Source organism: Amblyomma americanum, chromosome 11 (assembly GCF_052857255.1).
Source record: "Amblyomma americanum isolate KBUSLIRL-KWMA chromosome 11, ASM5285725v1, whole genome shotgun sequence".
Lineage (NCBI taxonomy): Eukaryota > Metazoa > Arthropoda > Arachnida > Ixodida > Ixodidae > Amblyomma > Amblyomma americanum.
Window position 1 is genome coordinate 35,257,034 of NC_135507.1, and position 23,000 is coordinate 35,280,033.

At 48.6% G+C, this 23,000-nt stretch overlaps 1 protein-coding gene across 4 annotated transcripts in view; it reads left to right on the forward strand.

Annotated features, from left to right (window-relative positions):
* dnc (phosphodiesterase dunce) overlaps positions 1 to 23,000 on the forward strand; it is a 699,755-nt gene that overhangs the window by 111,817 nt on the left and 564,938 nt on the right. For 3 of the 4 annotated variants that reach the window (XM_077643095.1, XM_077643096.1, XM_077643093.1), the window contains exon 2: positions 2,200 to 3,262. The exons of the other annotated variant lie outside the window; for it this stretch is intronic. In XM_077643095.1, coding sequence (XP_077499221.1) covers positions 3,075 to 3,262 — 188 coding nt within the window. In that variant the 5' untranslated portion in view covers positions 2,200 to 3,074. The remainder of the gene's footprint in view (positions 1 to 2,199; positions 3,263 to 23,000) is intronic. 4 annotated transcript variants of the gene reach the window in all.

The following is a 23,000-nucleotide window of genomic DNA, read 5'->3' on the forward strand; positions in this document are numbered from 1 at the left end:
GTCTTATCTGTTTTTATTCTTCCTTGCATGAAAGCCTAACCACGTGACTCAAGATTGCTCCGTGCTCCATTGCGGCATGATCTCGTTGGAACAAGGCGCTTTTTTTGTTTGTCTCTAAATGTGTTCAGTGTCGTTGGAACTCTTTTTAAAGTCGTCCTATCTCGATTCGAATCAGGCGAAGGAAGCAACTGTTGATTGTCCGCCGGCGGTGTCTTGAACCGCTTGGCCGAGCTTGACAGATGAGATCATCCGCGGCATTTCGCTGATATTCGAGGGCAGGAAAATAGAGAGATCCGCGGTGCGTTGTAAAAGGTCAGTTTGCTCCAGTGTCGTCGCTCTTTGCCCCCCCCCCCCCCCCCCCTGCAAGTCTTCTTTCTGTGAAACCATCGTTCGCTTTCCTCTAGCCACGGGTTCGAACTTAACCGTTTGCGTATAGATTCGTGGCACGCTTTTGGTCTATCGTGATCTCGACCGCAGCTTTTCTGCCGTCTATCCGCAAGGAGCGCCACTCATCGGAGTCAACAAACAACACATGCATCAATCGTTACAAAGGGTGTTTTAGCTCGGTACTTACCGTGTTTTTCAGACCATAAGCAGAGGCTTCCTTTGCGAAGTTTCGCGGCCCGAGCCGTGTGCGCGATTTGTGTTTTGTAAGTGATTTGACGTAGCCGAGTGTATCGATAACGGTTCCTGCGATCCGACCCTGTAAAGATTCTCAACCTATACAAATGCGCGAATATTTAATCGTAATTTTGAGAGAAAAGGGACGATTTAGTGTCGGCTGCAACTTAAAGAAAACGGCTTGAGCACCGTTGTATTCGCGAACAGGTTACGTGAACTGAATTCGTATGAACGATCTTCGCGGTACGCCCGGCTACTAAGCTGTCTTAGATAAGGAACTTACTCCCACCTGTCCACGCCGTCTCTTAATGACCGTCTGGACTCATCTGTACAAATCTCCTTACGGCATTGAAAACAATGGACCTTTTTCACTTAGGGCGTCTTACTACGCTTTGCAGTTATACGTGATGTGTGGCCAAGAATTATCAATGCAAATATAAGGACCTTTCTGTGAGCATTCTTTATAAATAGTAGCTTCCCGCATTCTTCGCCATTCAAAACTAGCGTTGCTTTTACGGGCGTGACATCACTGGCGAGCCCCGGTCGTAATAGGCGTCTTCGGTGACCTTTCGATATTGACGACCCCCCTCTGTCTCGCCAAATCCGCCTTCAAGGGGCGTTCCGTCAACACCCTGAGCTCCTGTTTGTGTTCGCGTGACGTCTACCGTTATCGATAGGCCTCGTTACGTGCTCCGGGCGTCGCGGCTCAGCTTCTTTCAGTGCAGCAAAGCGTTCGCCGGCGTCGTTGACGCGAGGGATCAACGCGCCGGCGTTAGGCGATCCCCGCGCCCCGTCTTGGAACGGATTCAACGCTGTCAGCGCGCTACGCGTCAGCGGTTCTTCGGCGCGGGCACGTAGGATAACTTCACGCACGTGTTGCTTACAAGGCCGCCGCCGTTGGCCTCATAGGGTGCAACAAAGTACGATAAGCTGCCCCTTGATTTACGAGAGAAGGAAATTGCGCGGACGAGACAGGGCCGCATTTGAACATAACATACTGCCATCTCGTCTAACTCTCTGTAGTCTTTTTCCTGTTTTATAGGCGTTTTTTTTCTTTATATCTTATACTTTTGGGGCTGGCTAATTAGGTTGTCTCTCTCTTACTGTGTTATACATGGCTCTTCCTTGCATCCTTTGTTTGTGTCAGGGTTTGTAGGCGTTTCACTCGGCGTCGCCTTCTGAGGTTAGGAAGCGTTATTCTTTTCTTCGCGTCGTCGAGTCGTCGCTTCGTTTGTGTTGACAGCAGGTCACACTTCTGTCGCCCCCCCCCCCCCCCCCCCTCCGGCCTCAGGCTATCTCTTCCGGACGCTCGTAACACTTCCTTCACCCCGCCCCATCCGGCGTTGTTCCTGCAGCGCCGTTCCCTGGCTCGGCCGTACTTCTGTTTTCACATCTGAGGCGCCCTTTGCGTCCCCACAGTGTAATCTAACCACAGAAGCCATGCGGAAGTTCGTTCCTTCCTTCAGTTTTTGTCCCATTGGTCGAATATCGTTTTTGTTTTGTTTTCCTCTGCTGAGATAGCTTCAGGGCTTTGCCGTCTGGCTTCTTTTTTACATCGTTTGATTTTCCTCTTTTCAGGGTGGTGAAAACATTTCTGACGTGGAACATTCTTCTCACAGGGGATCCAGCTTTCGGAGTATAGATCTGACACGGAGCGACCGTGAGTGGATTCAGGTGAACTCCGTGGACGGCACTCTTTGGGCCTGAGAACGCTATGTGAAAAAAAAGAAGGAAATCGTTAAGAGTGCAGCCCTTAACAGCATCGATATTCAGGACTCAGAAGGTGACCGCACGCCGCTCTGACACCTCTGCACGGACGCCACCACGGTGGCCGAAACCATCCGATACTCTCAAATGCGTTGAGAAACTTGCTGCCCCTATATGCGGCTTTGCATTCGGCAGGGGTAACGTTGTGGGTTTGCGGATCCTTCGAAGCGCTCGCCGCCCGTGTTTTGTTTCGCGATGCGACCACGTCTCGTGGAGACAGCGGCGCGTGATTGATCACAAACAGCCGCTTTTTTAGTGTCGGCGCTCCACGAAGACGGACAGGCGGCTGCAAGCGGCATAGACGGAGAGCGCCAGGTTGCGCACATGCCTACGGAACCGGCGACTCAGAGATGCCCGGCCCGCCGCCACCGGGTGCGCCGACGTCCGCGTTTTCTGTTTCGCCGAGCGACGCCCTGACGACCGACTCATCGTGCTCGTCTTCGCCTTGGATTGTGTGGCTGCCTGGTTCATCTCGCTCCGTCGAGACGTCGTCTCTGCGAGTGAGCTGTTTCGAAGTCGTCCAAGACATCTGCCCCTTCTTCTCAAGTCTCCCTAGCCGGCCGTGTTTTCTCCTCGTCACCTACGCCCAGTGTTTGCTTGGCGTCTGCTTCCGGCCCGCTTCTCGTGGTGGTTGTCGGGTGTGAGGGAGAGCGCCGGAAGTGCTTGGGAAGAGGCGGAAGTGGACGATGCTGCGACCGCCGGAAGTGCGCTTCGAGCCGGACCCGTACGAATCGCCCCCACCGCCGGGCGCCGACCAACAGTCGCAACGTGACGGCAAGTCTCCGACGGGGAGGCGGGCCGCCCCTACGCCGCTGTTCCTCAACGTCCCCGGTCAGGCGTCGGCTCCCAGGCGTCGCCACTCATGGATATGCGGGTGAGCTGGGAGGACGTCACTTCACATCCTCTTCCCTAAGTCCCTAAAGCCGTTCCCATCCTGTTGCCTTTATTTCGGCCTAGACTTCGTTCCTCGCACAATTTGCCGTCCCCTCGACTACTGATCCGGAGTTCCCGGGTTCGAACCCGACCGCGGCGGCTGCGTTTTTATGGAGGAAAAACGCTAAGGCGCCCATGTGCTGTGCGATGGCAGTGAACGTTAAAGATCCCCAGGTGGTCGAAATTATTCCGGAGCCCTCCACTACGGCACCTCTCTCTTCCTGTCTCCTTTCACTCCCTCCTTTATCCCTCCCCTTACGGCGCGGTTCAGGTGTCCAACGATATATGAGACAGATACTGCGCCATTTCCTTTCCCACCAAAACCAGTTATTATTATTAATATTATTATTATTATTATTATTATTATTATTATTGCCGTCCCCCCACCCTTTTTTGTTTGACACGAGAAATTTTGTACAATCGAGATAACGCGTGCACACTTATAGTGCGGCTTTTTGCGTTTCGTGTATACGTTTTGTTTTATATGCACGTCTTTCGCCACTTTCATTTTATTCAAGAAGAAAAAAGAAAAGTAAGCGTTCTGACGTCACTTCCGGTGAAAACGGGCGAGCGTGCGCGGGGAGCTCGTTCCGCGCAGCACTCCTGAGGTGTCGTAATAACAATAATTGGTTTTTGGGGAAAGGAAATGGCGCAGTATCTCTCTCATATATCGTTGGACACCTGAACCACGCCGTAAGGGAAGGGTTATATAAAGGAGGGAGTGAAAGAAGAAAGGAAGATAGATGTGCCGTAGTGGAGGGCTCCGTAATAATTTCGACCACCTGTGGATCTTTAACGTGCACTGACATCGCACAGCACAAGGGCGTCTTAGCGTTTTGCCTCCACAAAAACGCAGTCGCCGCGGTCGGGTTCGAACCCGGGAACTCCGGATCAGTAGTCGAGCGCCCTAACCACTGAGCCACCGCGGCGGGTCACTCCTGGGGTGTAGAAAGCTGAATTTCAACGAGGCCTCCAACCACAGGTGTTCAACGAGCCGCGGGTATATTAAGGGTGCCCGCGCACAAAAATAATGCCACGCACTTAGGCGACTTCTCTCGAACCAGCGAACCACATCTAAATCCAACCTCCGTCGCTCTCGCAGTGATGGTATACAGCTGACATAGCAACAACGCAATACGGAAGACACGCGGAGCAAAGTCAGTACAGGGAATGGCTTTTCATTTCTTCCCAAGGAGTGCTGAGGTGTCACAGTTTCGAAAGAAAAAAACGTCTAAAGGGAGATGGAAAAAGGCCATTAAATTTTGCACGGGTACTTTCTCACCACTCGACGACTCTTAACCCCCCCCCCCCCCCCCTCTTTCGCTCCTTCCCTCCAACGTGCCTTTTTCTTTCTGCGCTGTGCGATTTCTTATTGCAGAGACGTTGTAATTGAACGATTTAGGCTCTGTCGAAAGCGGGAGTCGAAATCGAACGAGAAACGAATTTGATCCGAATCTTACGCTCAAAGTGTCCCGCCCCCGCGCCGCGATTGTGCTCCGGTACAATTCTCCTCGCATCCGGCAGCAAATGGATAAGGACAGGTGACTGTGAATAACGGTTGCGCACTCTTTTGGAAGATCGAGAGAGACAGGGGGGGGAGACAAACAACAGAAATCAGGTAGAAACGTCCATTACTCTCTCGCGGCCACCTGCCTGTCAACTACGCTTCGTGCAACGCCAGTGCGCGTTTCCCGCGAAAATTAACGCGAGCAACGCGCACCACCCTCGGTGCCGGAGCGATCTGTTCGCAAGTCAGTTCCCGGACACCGAAGCCGGAAGTCACATTGTGCTCAGCTGCCTAAGTAACAGCCGGAGAGGGAGAGGGGGGGGGGGGTGAAAAAGTATACGCGCTCAGTAAAAGCTCTGAGAGCGGATGCCAGAGCTCATCGCGACTGTTTGATGGCACGTCGTTGTACGTTGCAGCCTGGCGTGCCCTGCTTGAAAGCCGAGGCGGATGCGACTCCTGAACTTCGAAGAAGAATGATGTTGAACTGGGAACTGTTCGCAGTACCGGAACTTGGCTGGAACCGCAGTAATTAGCGCAGAATCGTGAAAAATCAAGTCATAGATTTTTAACCTGTCAGATCGGAATCATGTCATATTAACCAAGTGGTAGCGGAGAGCTCTGGATCAATTTCGACCTACTGAGGCACCTCAACGCGTCGTTCTTTTTTTTTTTCATATGATCCTCCCTTGAAAAGTCGTTGAGACCTGGATCAAACTCGCTACCTCGACCTCAAAGACCGAACGCTGTAGTCACTGAGTCTACCCAGGGTGTCGTTAGAAAGAAAGCAGGTTTCGGGACCACTTATTACCTGACTGAAATAGAAACTGGATAAGACACTTAAGCTCGGTCCTTAAGGGCATGACACGATAGGGTTAGCGGGTTGATGCATATATGGGGCATTGGTCATTCTCTACATTCATAGATCCCTGGGAGTCTTCATACCTCTCCTGGCGCTGTGATGCAGTGGCAGGTGCTCCTGCGATGGCAGGTGCTCCCGGCGATGGGGATTGTGCGATCCAGTTTGCTCTACCTGAACAACGTCTTGCGAGAAATCATTAACTGCCACCTACCAGGGTGCGCAGTTTGCTCACAATCCGATTGGCAGGTTGCGATGACGCCACAGGGTCACGTGACCTGGGTGGCCCACCTGCCTCCTAGGTTGCTTATCTGGGGATATTTCGTTCGCGGTCAACGACGAAGCCAGATTTTCTACGACACGATCTCCTTAGCGCTACTTAATAAATCAACGCAAACTAAATCACGACTCTCAGAAGATCGGGGCAGGTAAGGCGTCGAGTTTTCGATGTTTTTTTTTCTTTCTATTTCTAATTGTTTGGATTGTAGGCAAACACAGTCAGTATAGAACGCCGGCATTCTGACTGCGAAATTTTCAGCCTTCTCCCCCGAGCTTTTAGAACAGTTTGTCCTGAACAATATAGCCGGCTTTGCAAAAGCGGTTCGCATACGTGCTCGCGTTTCCCCAGATGTGCAAAGTCGGGCACGCTATATTACAGCTGTGCTTGTTCCAACTGCGCGGTTGAGTCCGTTGTTGTTGACTTGCAACCAGCACCTGCTTTTTTTATCAATTATTCGGCAAGGTGATGCTCGTGGAGCGCACCCCGGCTTGTTTTTGGCGCGGAACTATGCACGCTTGTCCGCCTGCCTCCAGTGCATAGACTGCTGTATTGTTTCCAAGGAGGAAATTATGTTGGCGAGGCCTGTGCCAGACGCAATGTCATCGGCAGGAATTCCACAAATTCCGAAGCATATATGCGCGCGTGGCACACAGTTTGCCGCAACCTATTTTTTTTTTTTTAGTACGACACACATTTAGTTTTTCAACAGCCGTACTTTGGTCGTGAATTTCCTTTTGAAGCGAGTTATGTTATGGTCTTTGTACGGGGCCCTATCATCTCCGTTGCAAGCTTCATAGTGCGTCGAAGTTTAAAGCACTCGCTTTCAGCTAGCAACGCCTCCTCTACTTGAATGCGAGTCACGTAGCTCGCTTCGTAACGGGGCACATTTGGAAAGCGTCGGTTCGTTTACTCGCCGTGATGCGGAGCCACTTTTGCGGAGTGCTGGCTTACGTCAAAGTGCGAGCAGGTGGAATGACGGCCGAATTATCTACAGTCACCGATTCTAGAATACTCTAGTGTCACTGGATTAGTTTTATAGTGAAATAAAAAAAAGTCAAAATTTTCAATGGCTTTAGAACGCTCGTTTTGCAAAGCGCCGCCTCGCGAAGGAAATTAGAAGAAAAATTCGCCGTATTTTTCCACAGCGTGTGGGTAGTTAAAGGGTTATCTCTCTCTCTCTCACACACACACACAGCTCCTGCGAAGCTGGTACGAAGGTTAGCGAATGGGATATAGAAAAAGCGGGTAGTAGGACACTGCTTGATTTGCCTGAACCGGTGACCTGGCTGGCATTGAAATCAAGGAGACGTTAATTGTTGCTTCTGCTGGTCAAGAGAATGTCATTCATTTGGGTGATATGAGGCGGCCAGAAGGAACTTGTGGTTGTGCGGGGCACAGCTGTCGTCGTTAATGCTTCCTCCCTTTGGGACGAAGAAAAACGGGAGATTTTTCATGTTCTTACTGTTCCCTAACAATGATATTATGGCGCAAGTGACATCAACTAAAACTCCAAGGAATCTCATAACTGCGGAATGATCGACACATACGTGCCTTTACTGCCACTTCCCAAGAGCGGTGATCGCATTTTCAGAAGCGGTAATTATAACCACGCTGTTATGTACTCCCTTTAAACAAAAGTAATATGATTTGGCGCTTCGAATTTCACTTGCCCTGTCGGCGTTCAATGTGATACCGGTACTAGAACACGCGAGAAGGTGGTAGAACACGCGATAACCAATACTGGCGGTACATTCAGTATGTTAGGCGGATGCTAAGTACAACTCTTGTCAATTGCTGTTCTTAGGAACAAGTTGACATGCGGATCATTCTGGGTAGGTTGGCGTTTGTCCGGATACAAAAAAAAAATAAAAACGTTTGTGGCTTAGAAAATTTTAAAAATTTCTTGCCAGACGATTCGAACCCATTATTGCCGCACCCAGAAAGACTGGTTTCGTCCGTTATTGAAGTTAATGTGAGTGTAGCATAGCCTCCGGGATCCGTACGGTGTATTCGGAGTTGACGCGCGGGCTTTACTTCTGAAATAGACCGGTGGCGGCGACACCTTCACTTCGTTTTTTATTTTGTAATTTATAAAATCCCATTTTCGATGAGAGTCTCTTTGTCGTTGGAATGCCATTGTTTATTGGTACCGGCCAATTTAAATTTGCCCTCCGCGCTCTATTAAACCCAGGCAATTAGCACGCGTGCTGTAACTGTTCATTACTGACGACGCGAGAGTTATGTGCTGGTTTCAAAAATTTTCACGCATGGTTTAGCTTGGGGCTAATGACTAATTGCCGTTCGCTAGCGCGGGTAGCCCTGGTTTTGCATAGTTTATCTTGATTTCATACACTCATGTTTAGCCAAGCTGTCATGTAAAATCATGGTTACTCATGATAGCCTTGTTAAGCCTTGTTAATCAATGGAGTTGGTCATTACCTACATTCATAGATCCCTGGGAGTCCTCATATCACTCCTGGCGCAGTGGTGCAGCTGGTAAGCAATGCTCCACTGTCCTTCTATGGCAGGTGCTGCCATCGGTGGGGCTTGAGAGAACTAGGTTTGTCTTCCTTATCAACCTCTCGCGACCAATTATTAATTGAACTGCCTGCTGCTACGGTCGTATACACAAGGCATGTTGTTCGCAATCCCTTGGTCAGCCTGCCTCAAGGCCCGGGACCGCACAACTTACAGACAACGGCTTTTTGGCTGAGTGGAAGCCTTAGTGCTAGCGCATTAAAAGTTTAAAGCATGCAGCGCTGTACTGGGGCGATTAAAAGTAACCGCATTCCGTTTCATAGTGCTTATAGATGAGGGCAAATCGCTTCTCTAGAACACGTTCAGGACGTGTTGAGGACTGAACACGCTACGTCTAGCGACAACATTTGGTTAAAAATGGTCTGGATGTAAGCATGTGCAGTTGACCTCATCGGATTCCAGCCTCAATTTTCGCCTTTCCGGTCGCAGCGGCTTTAGGGGCAGCGGAATACGCAGTTCGGTCGTTCTAGACGTGTGTTTTTCGCTCTCTACCTGGATGGTAACGAAACAAAAGACTCGACTCGTCCACGGTAGAATCATCGACGGCTCTAGCTAGCGTTGTTTTCTTACCACCCAGCTGAGATCACGGTGAAAAGAAATGCGAACAGCGGTTCGCCTTTATTTTTAACGTGGCAGCACATTTCGCTTACGTCGCGGTGGAGACGATGCAGTCGCAGGTTTCGTGCATAATCCGCGTGGGTGGTTCCCGAGTGACTATTTGTGGAACGCTACGCATTCGCCGCAGTGGCGCAGCAGCAGGTTAGGCGTTCTGTGTTTAAGCTCTGGGTCACTATAGTCGGACACAACTGAAGAACACAACGGCTTTTCACCGTGAAAGGACTCCCTTCCATCCAATGGCGTCGGGAGATTCTGCATTTCCCGGCCATTGTGATAAAGCAGGGAGAGGTAGATGAAAGGGGATAGTTCCTTTTCCTAATGGTCGGGGTTATACTCCTCTCTGTATTGGGGCGCCATTCCCTGCATTGTCACGCTAGCAGGGTCATGAAAATCGCGCGACGCAATTGACTGGAAGAGGGTCCTTTAACAGGGAAAGGCCGCTGCGTTCTTGAGTTGTTTCCGAGTATAGTTCCAGCCCTAGCATGGCAGCCGCCTTTTGATGCAAGTAGGGAGTCAGGCAGATGGATGATATTAGGTTATCTGGGATAAGACGTCCGAAGCGCAGGAGTTTGTAAACTCCGTTTCAAACTGTGACTAGTTTCAGGTAAAGGGGGGGGGGGGGGGGGTGCTTACGAAAGGTGGCGCCACCTGGTAGTGACTTTCGCCATATGTTGCCATTATCTTCTGAAAGGAGTCTCCTGCTTGTTTTCTAGCTCTTACTTTGTATCTCGGGCTTTTATATACAGGCATTTTTGTGAATACATATTTTTCGCTGACTTCGTTCCCAGGCGATTGTGCGTTTATCAAACATCTCGAAGTTTGCAACGTGAGCACAGTTTACGTTACTGACCACGGCCGTCGCTGTAATCCGTAAACACCCGTTTGATCAGTTCGAACCGGCATGTTTTGATACATGGACCCTGTGAGAAGTTCGGAAACGTGCTGGTCTGTAATTCTCATTACCAAACAGACTGCTCTCTGGCTAGTTTTCAGTGAGGTGCGGAGTGGCATTGGCGGGCTCCTCGAAGATTTTCCACCACTGCACCACGCATCTGTAAGGCGGGAACGGATTTTGCACAAAATTCGTCCTCCCCAGCACCGAGACACCTACCCTTGGTGCGGGGATCGGCCAACCCATTATCTGATAACATGGGTCTGTCAACATGTAACAGCAGTCCCTCGCATACCAAACACCACAAAGGTGCAGTGGAGGCAGCGCTGTCTATAGCGATCACCTGGAATATCAGCGTAGACGGATCTACTAGGCCTGAATCGCCGCAGCATTCGGAGAGGCTCTGTATTAGGACCTCAGTCCACCAAGCTAGTTAAGACTTCAATTGACCAGTATAAGTTTTTCATTCATTGAATCGCTTTATGAAAAGTTTCGCAACTGGTAATACCCAATATGATGACGATGCTACAGCTGAACCTCATTATAACGGAGTTGTAGGGGCCAGCCGATTACTTCGTTATAGGCGTATCTTCGTTATAAGACGTGTTGACCGAGCTTCAAAGGGGAAGCGTCATTCCTTCGTCATATCCATTTTCTTTTTAAACTGTTTCGCTATAACGAGGTTTGACGGCAATAACGAACGATGGTGGAATATGAAAGCACTTCGTGCTTTCTTTCGATGCACGTTAGACAAGTCCAGCTTCAATCTAAATTTTTCTGTGGCTCACCACTCCGATACGGGTCAGAGCTCAGAGCGGAACTTCGGAGCTTCGGAACCCATTAATCATATGGATCAAATAGTTGTGTAGAGAGCGCGCAACCCTGGAAGTGCGTTTTCCGCGCGGAAACTCCTCGAAGAACCCTCACGGGCGCCGATACGACCACAGTGGGCTGTCTTCGCTTTACAGCATAAATCGATGAGCAAACGGTTTCTGCGGGTCTTGCAATTGCCTGCGACGCAGCAACCCATTTATCGTCGGGGTCACATGTTTCCACACACTACGCTTCGAACAAAGGGAGCGGAGTGTGCAGACTCGGATGCTGCCCGGAATATTATGCGCCAGGCAAGAAGGAACCTTTGTTGGTCGAGCGCACGAAGTAACTTTCATGCGGGAGACTATTGATAATGGGTAAAAATAAAAATAGGAACAAATTTCAAAGAGAGTTCAGAGTCATCGGAGAGCGTAACTTCGGGAAATAGGAATTCTTTTCCGGCGGAACATCGATGAAGGAAGCTCCGCTTCAGGATTGATTTCCGCCGAATTTTTTCAATTTGTTGCCTTTTTTTCGTGCTGCCATTGTTCTTAGTTCTTTACGAAATATTTAGACCTTCCCGTCTTTTGTATTCTCTCATCTGTACTCCTCATCGCGATCATCTCCTCCGCTCTTATCGCACGCTTCTTTTTCATCTCTTTGTTTTTTAACTGATGAAAAGACAAAGAAAGTTCATTGAATCTTTGGTCGGTGCCTGTGAAAGAACTTCTCCCTGGACGGGCTTCTTTTCCTCGTTGTTCTGAATTGTAAAACTCCGTCTGTCGGAGATGTCTCTAGACACTTTCGTTTATAATTCTTTTTCACAATTCTCTCAGGCTACGCTACGTTGTTTGTAGCAGCCTTTCGAACTGCTGTCATTGATATTTGAGCAATGGCTGGTGTTGAAAGCTTTCCTCGGTTCTATTCCTTTCGTAACCATGCAGATCTAATCAACAATCGACTGTTTCTTGCGCCGTGTTCAGTACTTTCTCTGGCAGAGACTGCCAGAGAAAGCCCTGGCCTGTGAGTCGTCTGTTGCTGGAGGCTTGTAGATTCGTGGGTGTTATCGCCGTTATGCTGTCTTTCACATTTTCCGTTTTCGTTATCTTCAGTGGACTTCGTCAGCGCCGCTTTTCACATACTTGATAAAGGCTCGCGTCTGTTCCTTGTCTTTTCACTCCTGGACAACATTTTCCTAGTCTTAATTCGTATTCACATACTGCACGGGTCTCAGCGGGTTTCATTCGCATAATAGTCCAAAGAAAAACAGCATGACAACTGATTTCATTTGCATAATAGTCTAAGGAAAAACAGCATGACGTCTTCGGTGTGCTTTCTTGGCTCAGCATCCGCTTAGTGAAACGTTCCATAAAGCGGCTTATATGGAATTATGTTAATATGGAGTCTCTATGACATGAAATAATATATGTAAGTCCATATGCTTCCCAATGCTTTTTCGTATGACGTCCATAAACTTTTATATGCCTTCTATATGATTTCTATGTCATGTGTTTGACGACACATGGAATCGGTTTCTATCAAAGCTGTCCACGTAGTCCATACCAAATCCATATGATCCCCTAAGAGTCATATAGAAATCATATGGTAATATGCGACTCGTCATATGGAACATTTCATTAGGGACGATACTGAATAAATGTGGTCAGGAAATTCTTACAAAAGCCGCCGCGGTGGTTCAGTGGTTATGGCGCTCGGCTGTTGACCCGAATGGCGCGGGTTCGATCCCGGCCGCGGCGGTCGAATTTCGATGGAGGCGAAATTCTAGAGACCCGTGTACTGTGCGATGTCAGTGCACGTTAAAGAACACCAGGTGGTCGAAATTTCCGAAGCCCTTCACTACGGCGTCTCTCATAGCCGGAGTCGCTTTGGGACGTTAAACCCCTTAAACCAACCAGAACCTTACAGGGAGTGCAATGACCTATTCAGTCGCAGTCTGAAGACAGTGACATGATAGGATGCTTGAGCTCCGTGAAACAGATCATGCAGGTGGTCTGGAAAACAGGTCAATTGCAGCAATTTCATCAGCCGTCATGTCTAACCTGAAAACACATTCTTGAATACCCTGACATCATAGACCGACGGGCAGCTGGAAATGTAAGCTGGGCGAAAAAGTGCGCACTTTAGTTAGCAATGTGTCGTGACAATGACTTTTGAGAAGCGATAAAATATAGTCTGTAGATGTGAGGCATTTAGTAGTGTGTAAAGGTTTGAAAGTTTTCATTTTCGTTGTTTTTTTTCTCAGCGCCGAGTTAAATGAGTCATTTGCCTACGTTATAGGTTTCACTACCTTATATGTTGTAGGAGCTATAACATAACTCTTAGTAAAATGGCTTCTTACCAAAACAATTTAAAATAAAGAAAACGCGAACATTTTATCGTGCTCAGAACTTTTTATTTGGTCAGCATGCATCACTTAAACTCCACGCGATTGTTTAAATTTCCTTTGTGCTAGTTTCTAAATTAAAGTTGCATCATTTTATCTTCCTGTTTTCATCAGTGCGAAATTGCCCTCACTAGAAATCGCAGTCGTCGTTGGCCACGGTAAAAAGCTCAACTTCGTGGCTGATTTTCCACCGACGGGCCGACGCAAATGATTTGAAATGCATGGCCGGGTTGTCGTTTGCTCTGCAGCTTGCAGTCACGCGCATCGTTAAACAAAGCTAGAATTTAAATGACGCAGTGCCGACAAACGCCAATTTCCCAACCAATTTAGCAAACGATGTTGCTGAAACAAAAAATGTAAAAAAGAGACTACGTCTTCTTGTTAAAATTCGTTTTTTTACATGCATGCCGGATATTCGCCTCTACGATTACATTTACGATTTGAAACTTCCTAACGAAATAAAGTACTTCCGGTTGCGGTAGCGCCGGTTGGTTTTGAGGATAAGTTCGTACAAAACTAGCTACGAAGTTTGACACCTTCTGAGAGCCCTATAAAAAAAAAAGATATCGTTTATCTCGACAACATAAAGCCTGGCTCGGTATTGGTCGTCCTTCTTCGTTGGCCGTGCAGCAAACATTTGCAGGCAGCGCCATCGCTTTATTGCTTTTAGCGGGACCGCCATAAATTTTAAAACAATTCAGTTTTGTCTTCATATTCTCCTCTTTGCGCGCACGGTAAAACTTCACACTCCACGTATACAGGATGTTGACAAACCAGTTCCTTTGTCAATTTTGCCCCCCCCCCCCCCCACTCCTCACTCTCCTGCTCATTATATTCACTGTTTTAAAGCGGTTCTAAAGTTAAGAGCTAACTTCTGAGTTTACTGATAAGTGGAGAACATGCTTTTTAGCTGGTCCTATTAAACATGCCGGTTGTTGAAAGCTGTGAAAGCATCACTTCCCTTCGCATTAATTTTATTGAATCGTTGAAGGACTGGGCAGCAGCAACCATCAACAATCGTTTTCAAGGTTTTGGATTATATCAAATGTTCAGGAAAATCCGCCAAGGCTGAGTACATTTGTAATAAAGGAGTAATTACTCACTGGCCCCCACCCAAACGCCGCCACATGGCTACAAAGGAAAGCTTTTCAGCTTTCTCGGAAACTTCGTAGTTAAAAAAAAATTCGTCCTGGTTCGGGGTTCGAACCCGGGACCACCATTTCACCGGAGCAGTCGCTCTACCAACTGAGCTAACCGGGACGGCAAGGTTTTAGATCACATCAAATGAAACTCCTCCGGTTGCTACAAGCCCAAGACTTCAGGGAGTGAACTGCTGTCCTAATTGTAGGATGAAGGCTTCTTCTTTGCACAGAATGAAACTTCAGAGGTATAAAAGAATTGTACTTGGTCTCTACTCGAAATATTTCTTCTTTAATTTTCCGAGCAAGCAACCAGTGGTCACATTTTTGGAATGGTTATTTTCAGAATATACTGATTTAGCACCTTAATATAGGGCACTACTGCCCATGAATTAAGAACAGTGCCAAGCAGGGTTTTTGCTGTGCGATGTCAGTGCACGTTAAAGATCCCCATGTGGTCGAAATTATTCCGGAGCCCTCCAGTACGGCACCTATTCTTCCTTTCTTCTTTCACTCCCTCCTTTATCCCTTCCCTTACGGCGCGGTTCAGGTGTCCAAAGATATATGAGACAGATACTGCGCCATTTCCTTTCCCCAAAAACCAATTATTATTATTATTATACATGCCAGTCATGTAACTTCACGTGAAAACACGGGATTACTCCGCGACCATGTTATGATGGTTTGCAGATAGTGGCGCCACCAATGGTGTCCATGGTTAGGAATCGCTAGCGCACTGCAAGGTTTTTTTCCTGTTTTTTCAACAGTCTTGATCAGTTCTTTCCATCCCCCCCTCCCCCCCCCCCCCCCCCTCGAGCGGCGCAACAATCTCTTAACCCCCTCAGCTTTGAAAAATCAGCGTGCTGAATTTTGGTATATGCATCGGTAACTAATTTCATAAATCAGTGGATTTGCTTAGACACCGTTGTATCACGGAATAAGCCCTGGTTGTCATTCTCCCAATTTATTTACTTTCCGCGCTAAGCGTCCGGCGGAGTCAGCCCTGTTTTAGGATACACGCATAATTTCGGGCGCTTTCACTGAGTTTCGATCGATCTGTTTGTCACCTGCTTCACGTAATAACAAGGCAAAAGCGGCAGTGCACAGAAGGCGGAACGGGGTATCTAAATACAGATCTTTCCCTTTCAACCCGACCGCGGCGGCTGCGTTTTTTTGGAGGAAAAACGCTAAGGCGCCCGTGTGCTGTGCGATGTCAGTGCACGTTAAAGATCCCCAGGTGGTCGAAATTATTCCGGAGCCCTCCACTACGGCACCTATTTCTCTTTATCTTTCACTCCCTCCTATATCCCTTCCCTTACGGCGCGGTTCAGGTGTCCAAAGATATATGAGACAGATACTGCGCCATTTCCTTTCCCTAAAAACCAATTATTATTATTATTATTATTATTATTCAAGGTCGATACTCAGCGTCATTCAGTATTATACCAGCCATTAGCGTTCCAGTGAGTAACGCGTGAGAGCCCGGATGGCACAGTCCACTCGGAAGACCTGAATTCGTCCTCGTCCCATTGAGCGGCGCGCGATGCCACATCGGTGTCTACCGATCAAAAGGGATGGTAATGTTCGTGGACAAGTGCGCGGAATGGACTTCTAGCTCGGCGAATAATCGCAGGAGTTGAGCCACTCCTCGCGTAGCCTTACTTTCCGCAGCCTGCACTGAGACGTCGCTAAAATATATAGGCCCCGGAGAAACAGTAAAACAGAGGTGCTTATCATCTGCTGACGTTTTTATTGTAGGTACTCGACGTTTCATCGCGTTTTTCGCGGTCTCCGAAGCTGCATATACTTCCGCGTTCGCAGTAAAAACGTCACCTTATAGTTACAGCCCCAGCCAACAATAAAAGTGCATACTGAGTGAGCTGTTAGGCCTACACAATGAAAGTAACTTAAAAAAAAAACGAAAGGTAGAGGGAAACTAACAGGTCATTATGGTGTGCTAGTGGCAGTTTTGTGTATACTGCATTTCATTTCTTCCACAATAGTACAGGGTATACTGCATTTCTTTTATATCTAAACTAAGCTGTCTCCCTTGGGAAGCTTTCATTATGCGCCTCTGTGTGCCTGTGTTTTGTTCACTTGGGGCGTAGGGCATGCTGAACCAGCCAGCCCAGCTCCGTACTTTACAGTCGTCCTCCTGGTGAATATGCTATTACTACACTTCCTCTCCTTCCTTCCCGCTATGCAGGCTATAGGACTCTAATGCTGTGCTAAACGGCCCCTCGGATACTTAAGCTTTTTCTAATCTCACCACGTGACGTGCGGGATTTGTCGTCCCTGGCATCGTTTTGGCGCGACACCCGGTAGCATGCGGCGACACCTCGTCATGCACTGGCCTTCAGCTCCCCTTGCCAGTCAAGTCACGGACCTCGCGTCGCCAGCACCATAGAGGCGGCATACAGACTTGTAATCGATACCACCGCCGCTCGGCCCAGCCGCAGCAGAGCTCGTCACTGTGTACGAAAACAAGGGGGAGGGAGATGAGGATGGGGGGGGGGGGCTTGTGCGTGACCCACTGCGCCAGAGGAGCGTCGGGGCGTAGACGTTTACGACTCGGGACTTGCCCTTTGTTGCTCCCGTCGCTTGGCGGCCGTGTGTTATACAGCGCGCAGAGACATTGCGGGTGGATAGGGTCGCGCTAGACGTGCGTTGTCGTGTGGTCGTGAGCGTGGAGAAGGTCTCGGCTCCGACGTCCCCGGCGCTCACGTCGACGACAACGACAGCAACGATAAAGTTGCCGAGAAAATGGGCGGACAGGCCCCCGACGAGCGCGTCTTGCTTTTTCCACCGCAGAGCTCGCGCCACCTGGAATACAAAATAGGAAGGAGAAAGGGGGACATTGAGCGCCGCGTTGAGGACGGGAGACGTTGAGCAACTGCTTGTTTGCACTACCTCGAAGCATGCCGCAAATACTACGCAAGAATCTCAGTGATTGCACGTATCGGCTAAACCACATATCGGGAGAGGGGGGGGGGGGGGGAGTGGGGGGGGGGGAGTGGGGGGGGGGGGGGTTGGCCTGGCGCCGCATGCAACAGCACATGCTGGACATTGGCAGCGCTGGTCACCTTATCTTTAATCTATGAGCACTATGCGGAAGGTTGTGCTCTTTCAGTGTACGATAAGCGACATCTTGTTTAGAGAGTGATTATATACGGCCTGCATTCCTCGTAGAAAGGTCAGGCGTGGGGGCATCGCGGTGTAGACATTGGGATTGTGTAACCGGCGCGGGTAACCTGCATTGTCTTGAATACCAAGCAGGAGAATGCCAGCAGCGCGATATAGATACAGGCACCCGCGCTCGATGTTGACGGCGCGATGCGAGCCGAGGAATGCTTTTGTTTTGCCATCGAGGAAAGGTCACGCCGTGTCCGTTCAGAAAGTGGAGGCTGCTTGCCTTGTGGTAGATTGTACGGCGCGAATTAAAGTCGACGATGCAAGGAAAGCGTGTGTGAGTTTTTGCTGTAAACAACGGTTGCACGACCATGTGTTGCGTATTACTACTCATGTAGTGCCTGCGTACCACGCAAGGTTTGTGCGGGCGCTACTTATGTGCATGGTTTCCATTTCTACACGTGAGAGAATTTCGGATCATCAAAGTAATGCGAATGCAATATATTCCTCAAGCACAGCCTGTGTGTCAGAGATACAAAACGTATGCTGGAATAACACTCACTGCAAATGTTGACCGTTCCGGCGTGGCAATCTAAAATCCAAATATGGTACTCACTCATCAGAAGATCATGTTGTTTTGAATTTTACTGCTGATGTGGTTTACGAGCGTGTTTAAAAGCTTTTAAACCTCGTCTATTCGCTGTTCGTAAGAAGTTCTCAATAAATATACCAGTTCTGTTGTTTTACTTTCTGTGCAGTGGAAGCTCTAGCTTTCACATGAAAGACCTCGGGCAGAAAGGCAACGAATGAGCGAGCGCTTACTTATCAACTGCTTTATTTTTTCAGGCGGGAAAAGTTTTTGTAGGAATCAAGGGAGGGTGACCACACAGTTATGGCTGTGTGTGCCTGCAAAAGCTTTTCCCGCCCGAAAAAGATGAAACCGTTCAAAGTAAGCGCTCGTGCTGTTCGTCGCCTCTCTGTACTAGGTCACTCTGTCAAAGTTAGCGTTTCCGTATGCAAAAACGATACCAACCCCATTCGTTGGTTTATTGCTATTGTTTTATGTATCTGCGTTTCTGCAATGTAGGAATGAACAAATACGAAACGACAGAAGTTGAAACCACATCTACCACTTCATAGCTGCTTCGAAGAAAAATGCGGCTCATAGTTGTAAGTTATTACATCGGCAAATGAAGAGAAAGCTAAAGAAAACGGTCACGTCCTTTCCGTAAAAGGAATGAAAAAAAAAATTCGGGGGGTCACTTAAGCTCCGCCTTAATGACATGACGCGATAGTATGATGGGTTAATTCCCATATATGCAGACGGTCATTCTCTACTTCATATTCATAGATCTCTGAGAGTCCTCATATCCCTCCTGGCGCAGTGGTGCAGCGGTTATGGGATGCGCCACCGCCCTGCGATGGCAGGTGCTCACAACGGTGGACCTTGTGCGACACAGATTGTTCTTCCCGAATGGCTGATTAATTTAACTGCCATTTGCCAAGGTGGCCACTTTGCTGACTATCCGGTGGGCATGCTACGATGACGGCCCAAGTCACGTGACCTAGACTTTCCACCTGCCTCCTAGGCAGGTGGGCACCTGCCACCTCCCAAAACCATGCCCACAATTTTTCGCTCACTACGCCGACACCGGACTTTCTGGTGAATGGGGCCTACAACGCTATTGCGTAGAAAGTGCAGGATGCCCCCGTAAGCGCCCACACACAAAAAAATTGGCGGTGGTTTAGCTCTGGCGAAACCTGGAGTGACGCGATAGCTATAGCTGGCAGAGTGGAACTTAGTCACGTGACCAATCACGTGACGAGCCACGTGATCAGCCACGGCGCCACGCCGCTGGCAGCTGCTCCGCACCACGTGGCCAACCACGTGACAGCGTGGAGGCGCAGCCACAGGGTGGCGCGCCGCCTCGCTGAAGGCTCGAAATGCTACCGTAATGTAACTCTCGCTCCAAAACGCAGACCCGAGCGCTAGCGTCTCGATTTGCACTGCTATAAGTGCGTAGGGTACAGCCCGCTCTCGGCTCAGACAGGGGTCACTGCTTCTATTTCAAATAATCCGATGGAGGCGAAATTCTAGAGGCCCGTGTGCTGTGCGATGTCAGTGCACGTTAAAAAACCCCAGGTGGTCGAAATTTCCGGAGCCCTTCAGTACAGCGTCTTTCATAGCCTGAAGTCGCTTTGGGACGTTAAGCCCCCATAAACCAAACCAATCTTTCTCCTCCCCTATCTCTCCGTGTTTTTGTACTGTCGTAAGCGCCTGGCATCGCTAGAACGCACACACCTCGAGCCATTTATTTGCTGTCACTTCACATCTGTGAGCATTGTTTCCCTACTGGTGTCCTTGTCCGGTTATGCCGACAAAGATTGACGGTCTGACGCTAGCAGTGCTGATAAGATTGCACTGACTCTGGCTAATTTACGGCGACGGCGTGCTCTGAGATACTGACTGAACCAGTGCTGGAACTATAGTGGCAAAAGTGTCCTTCCTGGTATACAAGATAATTATCGGGGCGCTTGGTTCAACCGTTGTTGTACTGTGCTATGGTAGTTCACCTATGAGAGGTCCAGCCTTCGGCCGTGTTTATGCGGGAAGAAAAATTTTTTCAGAGGCAGTGTAATCATTATTGTCTTCGATCTAGTTAGCCAAACTGGTTTTCTCATTTCCGATGGTAAAACTGAGTCGTAGTAACACTGAAACAATTCTCATCGAACTGTTGTCTAATGCTATATGCACTATACAGCAGTGCGTACCAACAGTTTGTTTACTTTACGACCCCGGCAGAAAGACAGACAGACTATAAAGATTTTTCCGATCCTGCCAAGCTTGTGCGTATACACTTATATTGTCAACCTTCTACGCAGCCTTCTATTCAGCCTTCTACGTAAAACATACCAACAACTTCGACATTGTGTTTTCGCCGAGAAACAGTAAAAGAGCACAAGCAAACAGTTGCTAAATCAGTAATTTGTTAAAATTTTATTGATAACGCGAAATGTTTCTTGCGAGTACTTAAGACCGTATTGGTCCCTTTACTCGTGTTAGTATTTTCGCCACTTTACTGGGCTCCGTTTTTTTTTTCAATATATACGCATTGCAGTCGTATACGTATGATTTTCCTTATATTCTATTTGGTTCGCCGTTTCATGTCCACGCTTTCATGGCTTCATTTTCTCTTTCGATTACGCATGGCACTAACTCCTTCAAAATGTATCAGCCGACAACACGCTCGCGAAATTAACTCCGTTGCCAAGCGCGCCCTATGTAGCTTGGGTTTAAACTTCTCGGCAATCAGCGGATTTACACCACTTCTAAAGCCGCTGCTTTCACTTCCACCATGTACAGTTACGCTTTCAGGTTTTTAAAGGAATACAGTAATTTTGGTGGTCGCCGAAAGGCCCTTAGGTCTTTGTACGCGAAAAAAAACGTCCTCGGAGGGCATTACGTGTTGTGTAAGTCTAAATCTCTATTGGTTTATTGGTCTTACCCTTCGCATGACTAATTTTTATAATGCGGCCCACTGGGCATGCCTGTTTAAACATTGTCACGTTTCTGTACGACGAGTCCAACGTTCGGCCAACGTTTTCTTTCCAATTTAAGTCGTATTCGTGCCTCCTGCATATCAGCTGGAATTCACTGTCATAGGAGCCAGTTAAAATTGCCCTCTACTTAAAGCTTCAACCAGAGAATAGGAGGATTGGCCCCAAGCTAGAGGCCTCAAAAATGGTTTGAAAATACTTGTCACAGCTATAAGCAGAGGGCGTGACAATTGCGGACTAAGCTGCCTCCGCGTTTATGTAAGGAAAAAAGAACAAGTGCCACCTTACTCACAAAGACGACCGCTTGTGCTCGCTCCTTCAGCAATAATCGTCTTCCGTATCGGGTATCACCCCGAGTTTTTTGTTTTTTTTTTTCATTTCACTGTCGCCATCCAGCGCGGAGCGAATCGCTTATGCAGGAGTCAAGATTCAGGCTTACGCAATGCAATCTCCTTTCCGCATTTGTTCGCTGAATAACTTTTTCCATATTTTTTTCTTCTTCTTTCTTCCTTCGTGAGTTATTGTGGCCGTATATATCTCCGCTGCTACGCCATTCCCCGGAAGAGGATTTGTGGCCGGTTTGGAAACAATTCGTTCTTTAGATTTTTTTTTTCGGTTCCTCCTCATTTTCTTCGTTTCTCTCTGCTCTTTATTCGCGCACGATGACGCGCGTCGGATTTCAACATTTCGCCCCCCCCCCCCCCCCCCCCCCCCCCCACAAAAAACCGCTGCCGAAATTGTAATAGCGTTTTAAAACGTTGCGTTTTCTGAGCGTCTCCGGAGCAGGCAAAGGTCGCGGGCTGCGAATAATCCCCAATACGCGCATATTCCTTGCCTGTCAAAAGCGCCTACAGGAAACGCGAAAGAATCAGAAGCAAGAATATAATAAGGACGCTGCAAATCCAGTCGGTTATTTATTGTTCCCCAGCCGCTTGTGTGCGCGTGTGCTTGAAAAAGTTTTCTTTTTCGGGGATTCCTTCTTTTTTTCGGTTGCTTTTATTGCGTCTTCACCATATGGCGAGTGGGTTTAAAATGTCGCGCACAATTCCCTTCTTCGCGGTTTGTTTGCAGTGCAATTCGCCGGGTACCTCCGGAAATTTTTTTTTTAGCAGAGCAAATGGCGCAGTAATTTTCTCATACATCTCTCTCGACACCTGAACCGCGCTGTAAGGGAAGGGACAAATGAGGGAGTGAAAGAAGAAAGGAAGAAAGAGGTGCCGTAGTGGAGGGCTCCGGAATAATTTCGACCACCTGGGGGTCTTTAACGCGCACTGACGTCGCACAGCACATGGGCGCCTTTTGCGTTTCACCTCCATCGAAACGCGGCCGCCGCGGCCGGGTTCGAACCCGGGAACTGCGACTCAGTAGCCGAGCGCCGTAACCACTGAGCCACCGCGGCGGGTGGCACCGTCGGAGATGCAGATTTGTGTAAGCGTCGCACCCGCCGCGGTGGCTCAGTGGTTAGGGCGCTCGGCTACTGATCCGGAGTTCCCGGGTTCGAACCCGACCGCGGCGGCTGCGTTTTTATGTAGGCAAAACGCTAATGCACCCGTGTGCTGTGCGATGTCAGTGCACGTTAAAGATCCCCAGGTGGTCGAAATTATTCCGGAGCCCTCCACTACAGCACCTCTTCTTCCTTTCTTTTTTCACTCCCTCCTTTATACTTTCCCTTACGGCGCGGTTCAGGTGTCCAACGATATATGAGACAGATACTGTGCCATTTCCTTTCCCCCAAAACCAATTATTATTATTATTATGTAAGCGTCGCTGCCAAGAAGGACCCGGTGAGTCGGTCTGTGAGATTAGAGTTCGCGCGGCGCGTCTTACTCAGTGAAAGCTCTCTGATTTCGCTTTTTAAAATGAGCGACTTCCTTTCGTGCTTATTCTTTTGTAGCGCGAAAGCGCTATTGGCTTTCTAACCTGGAAAATGCCGGCATGGGGTGAA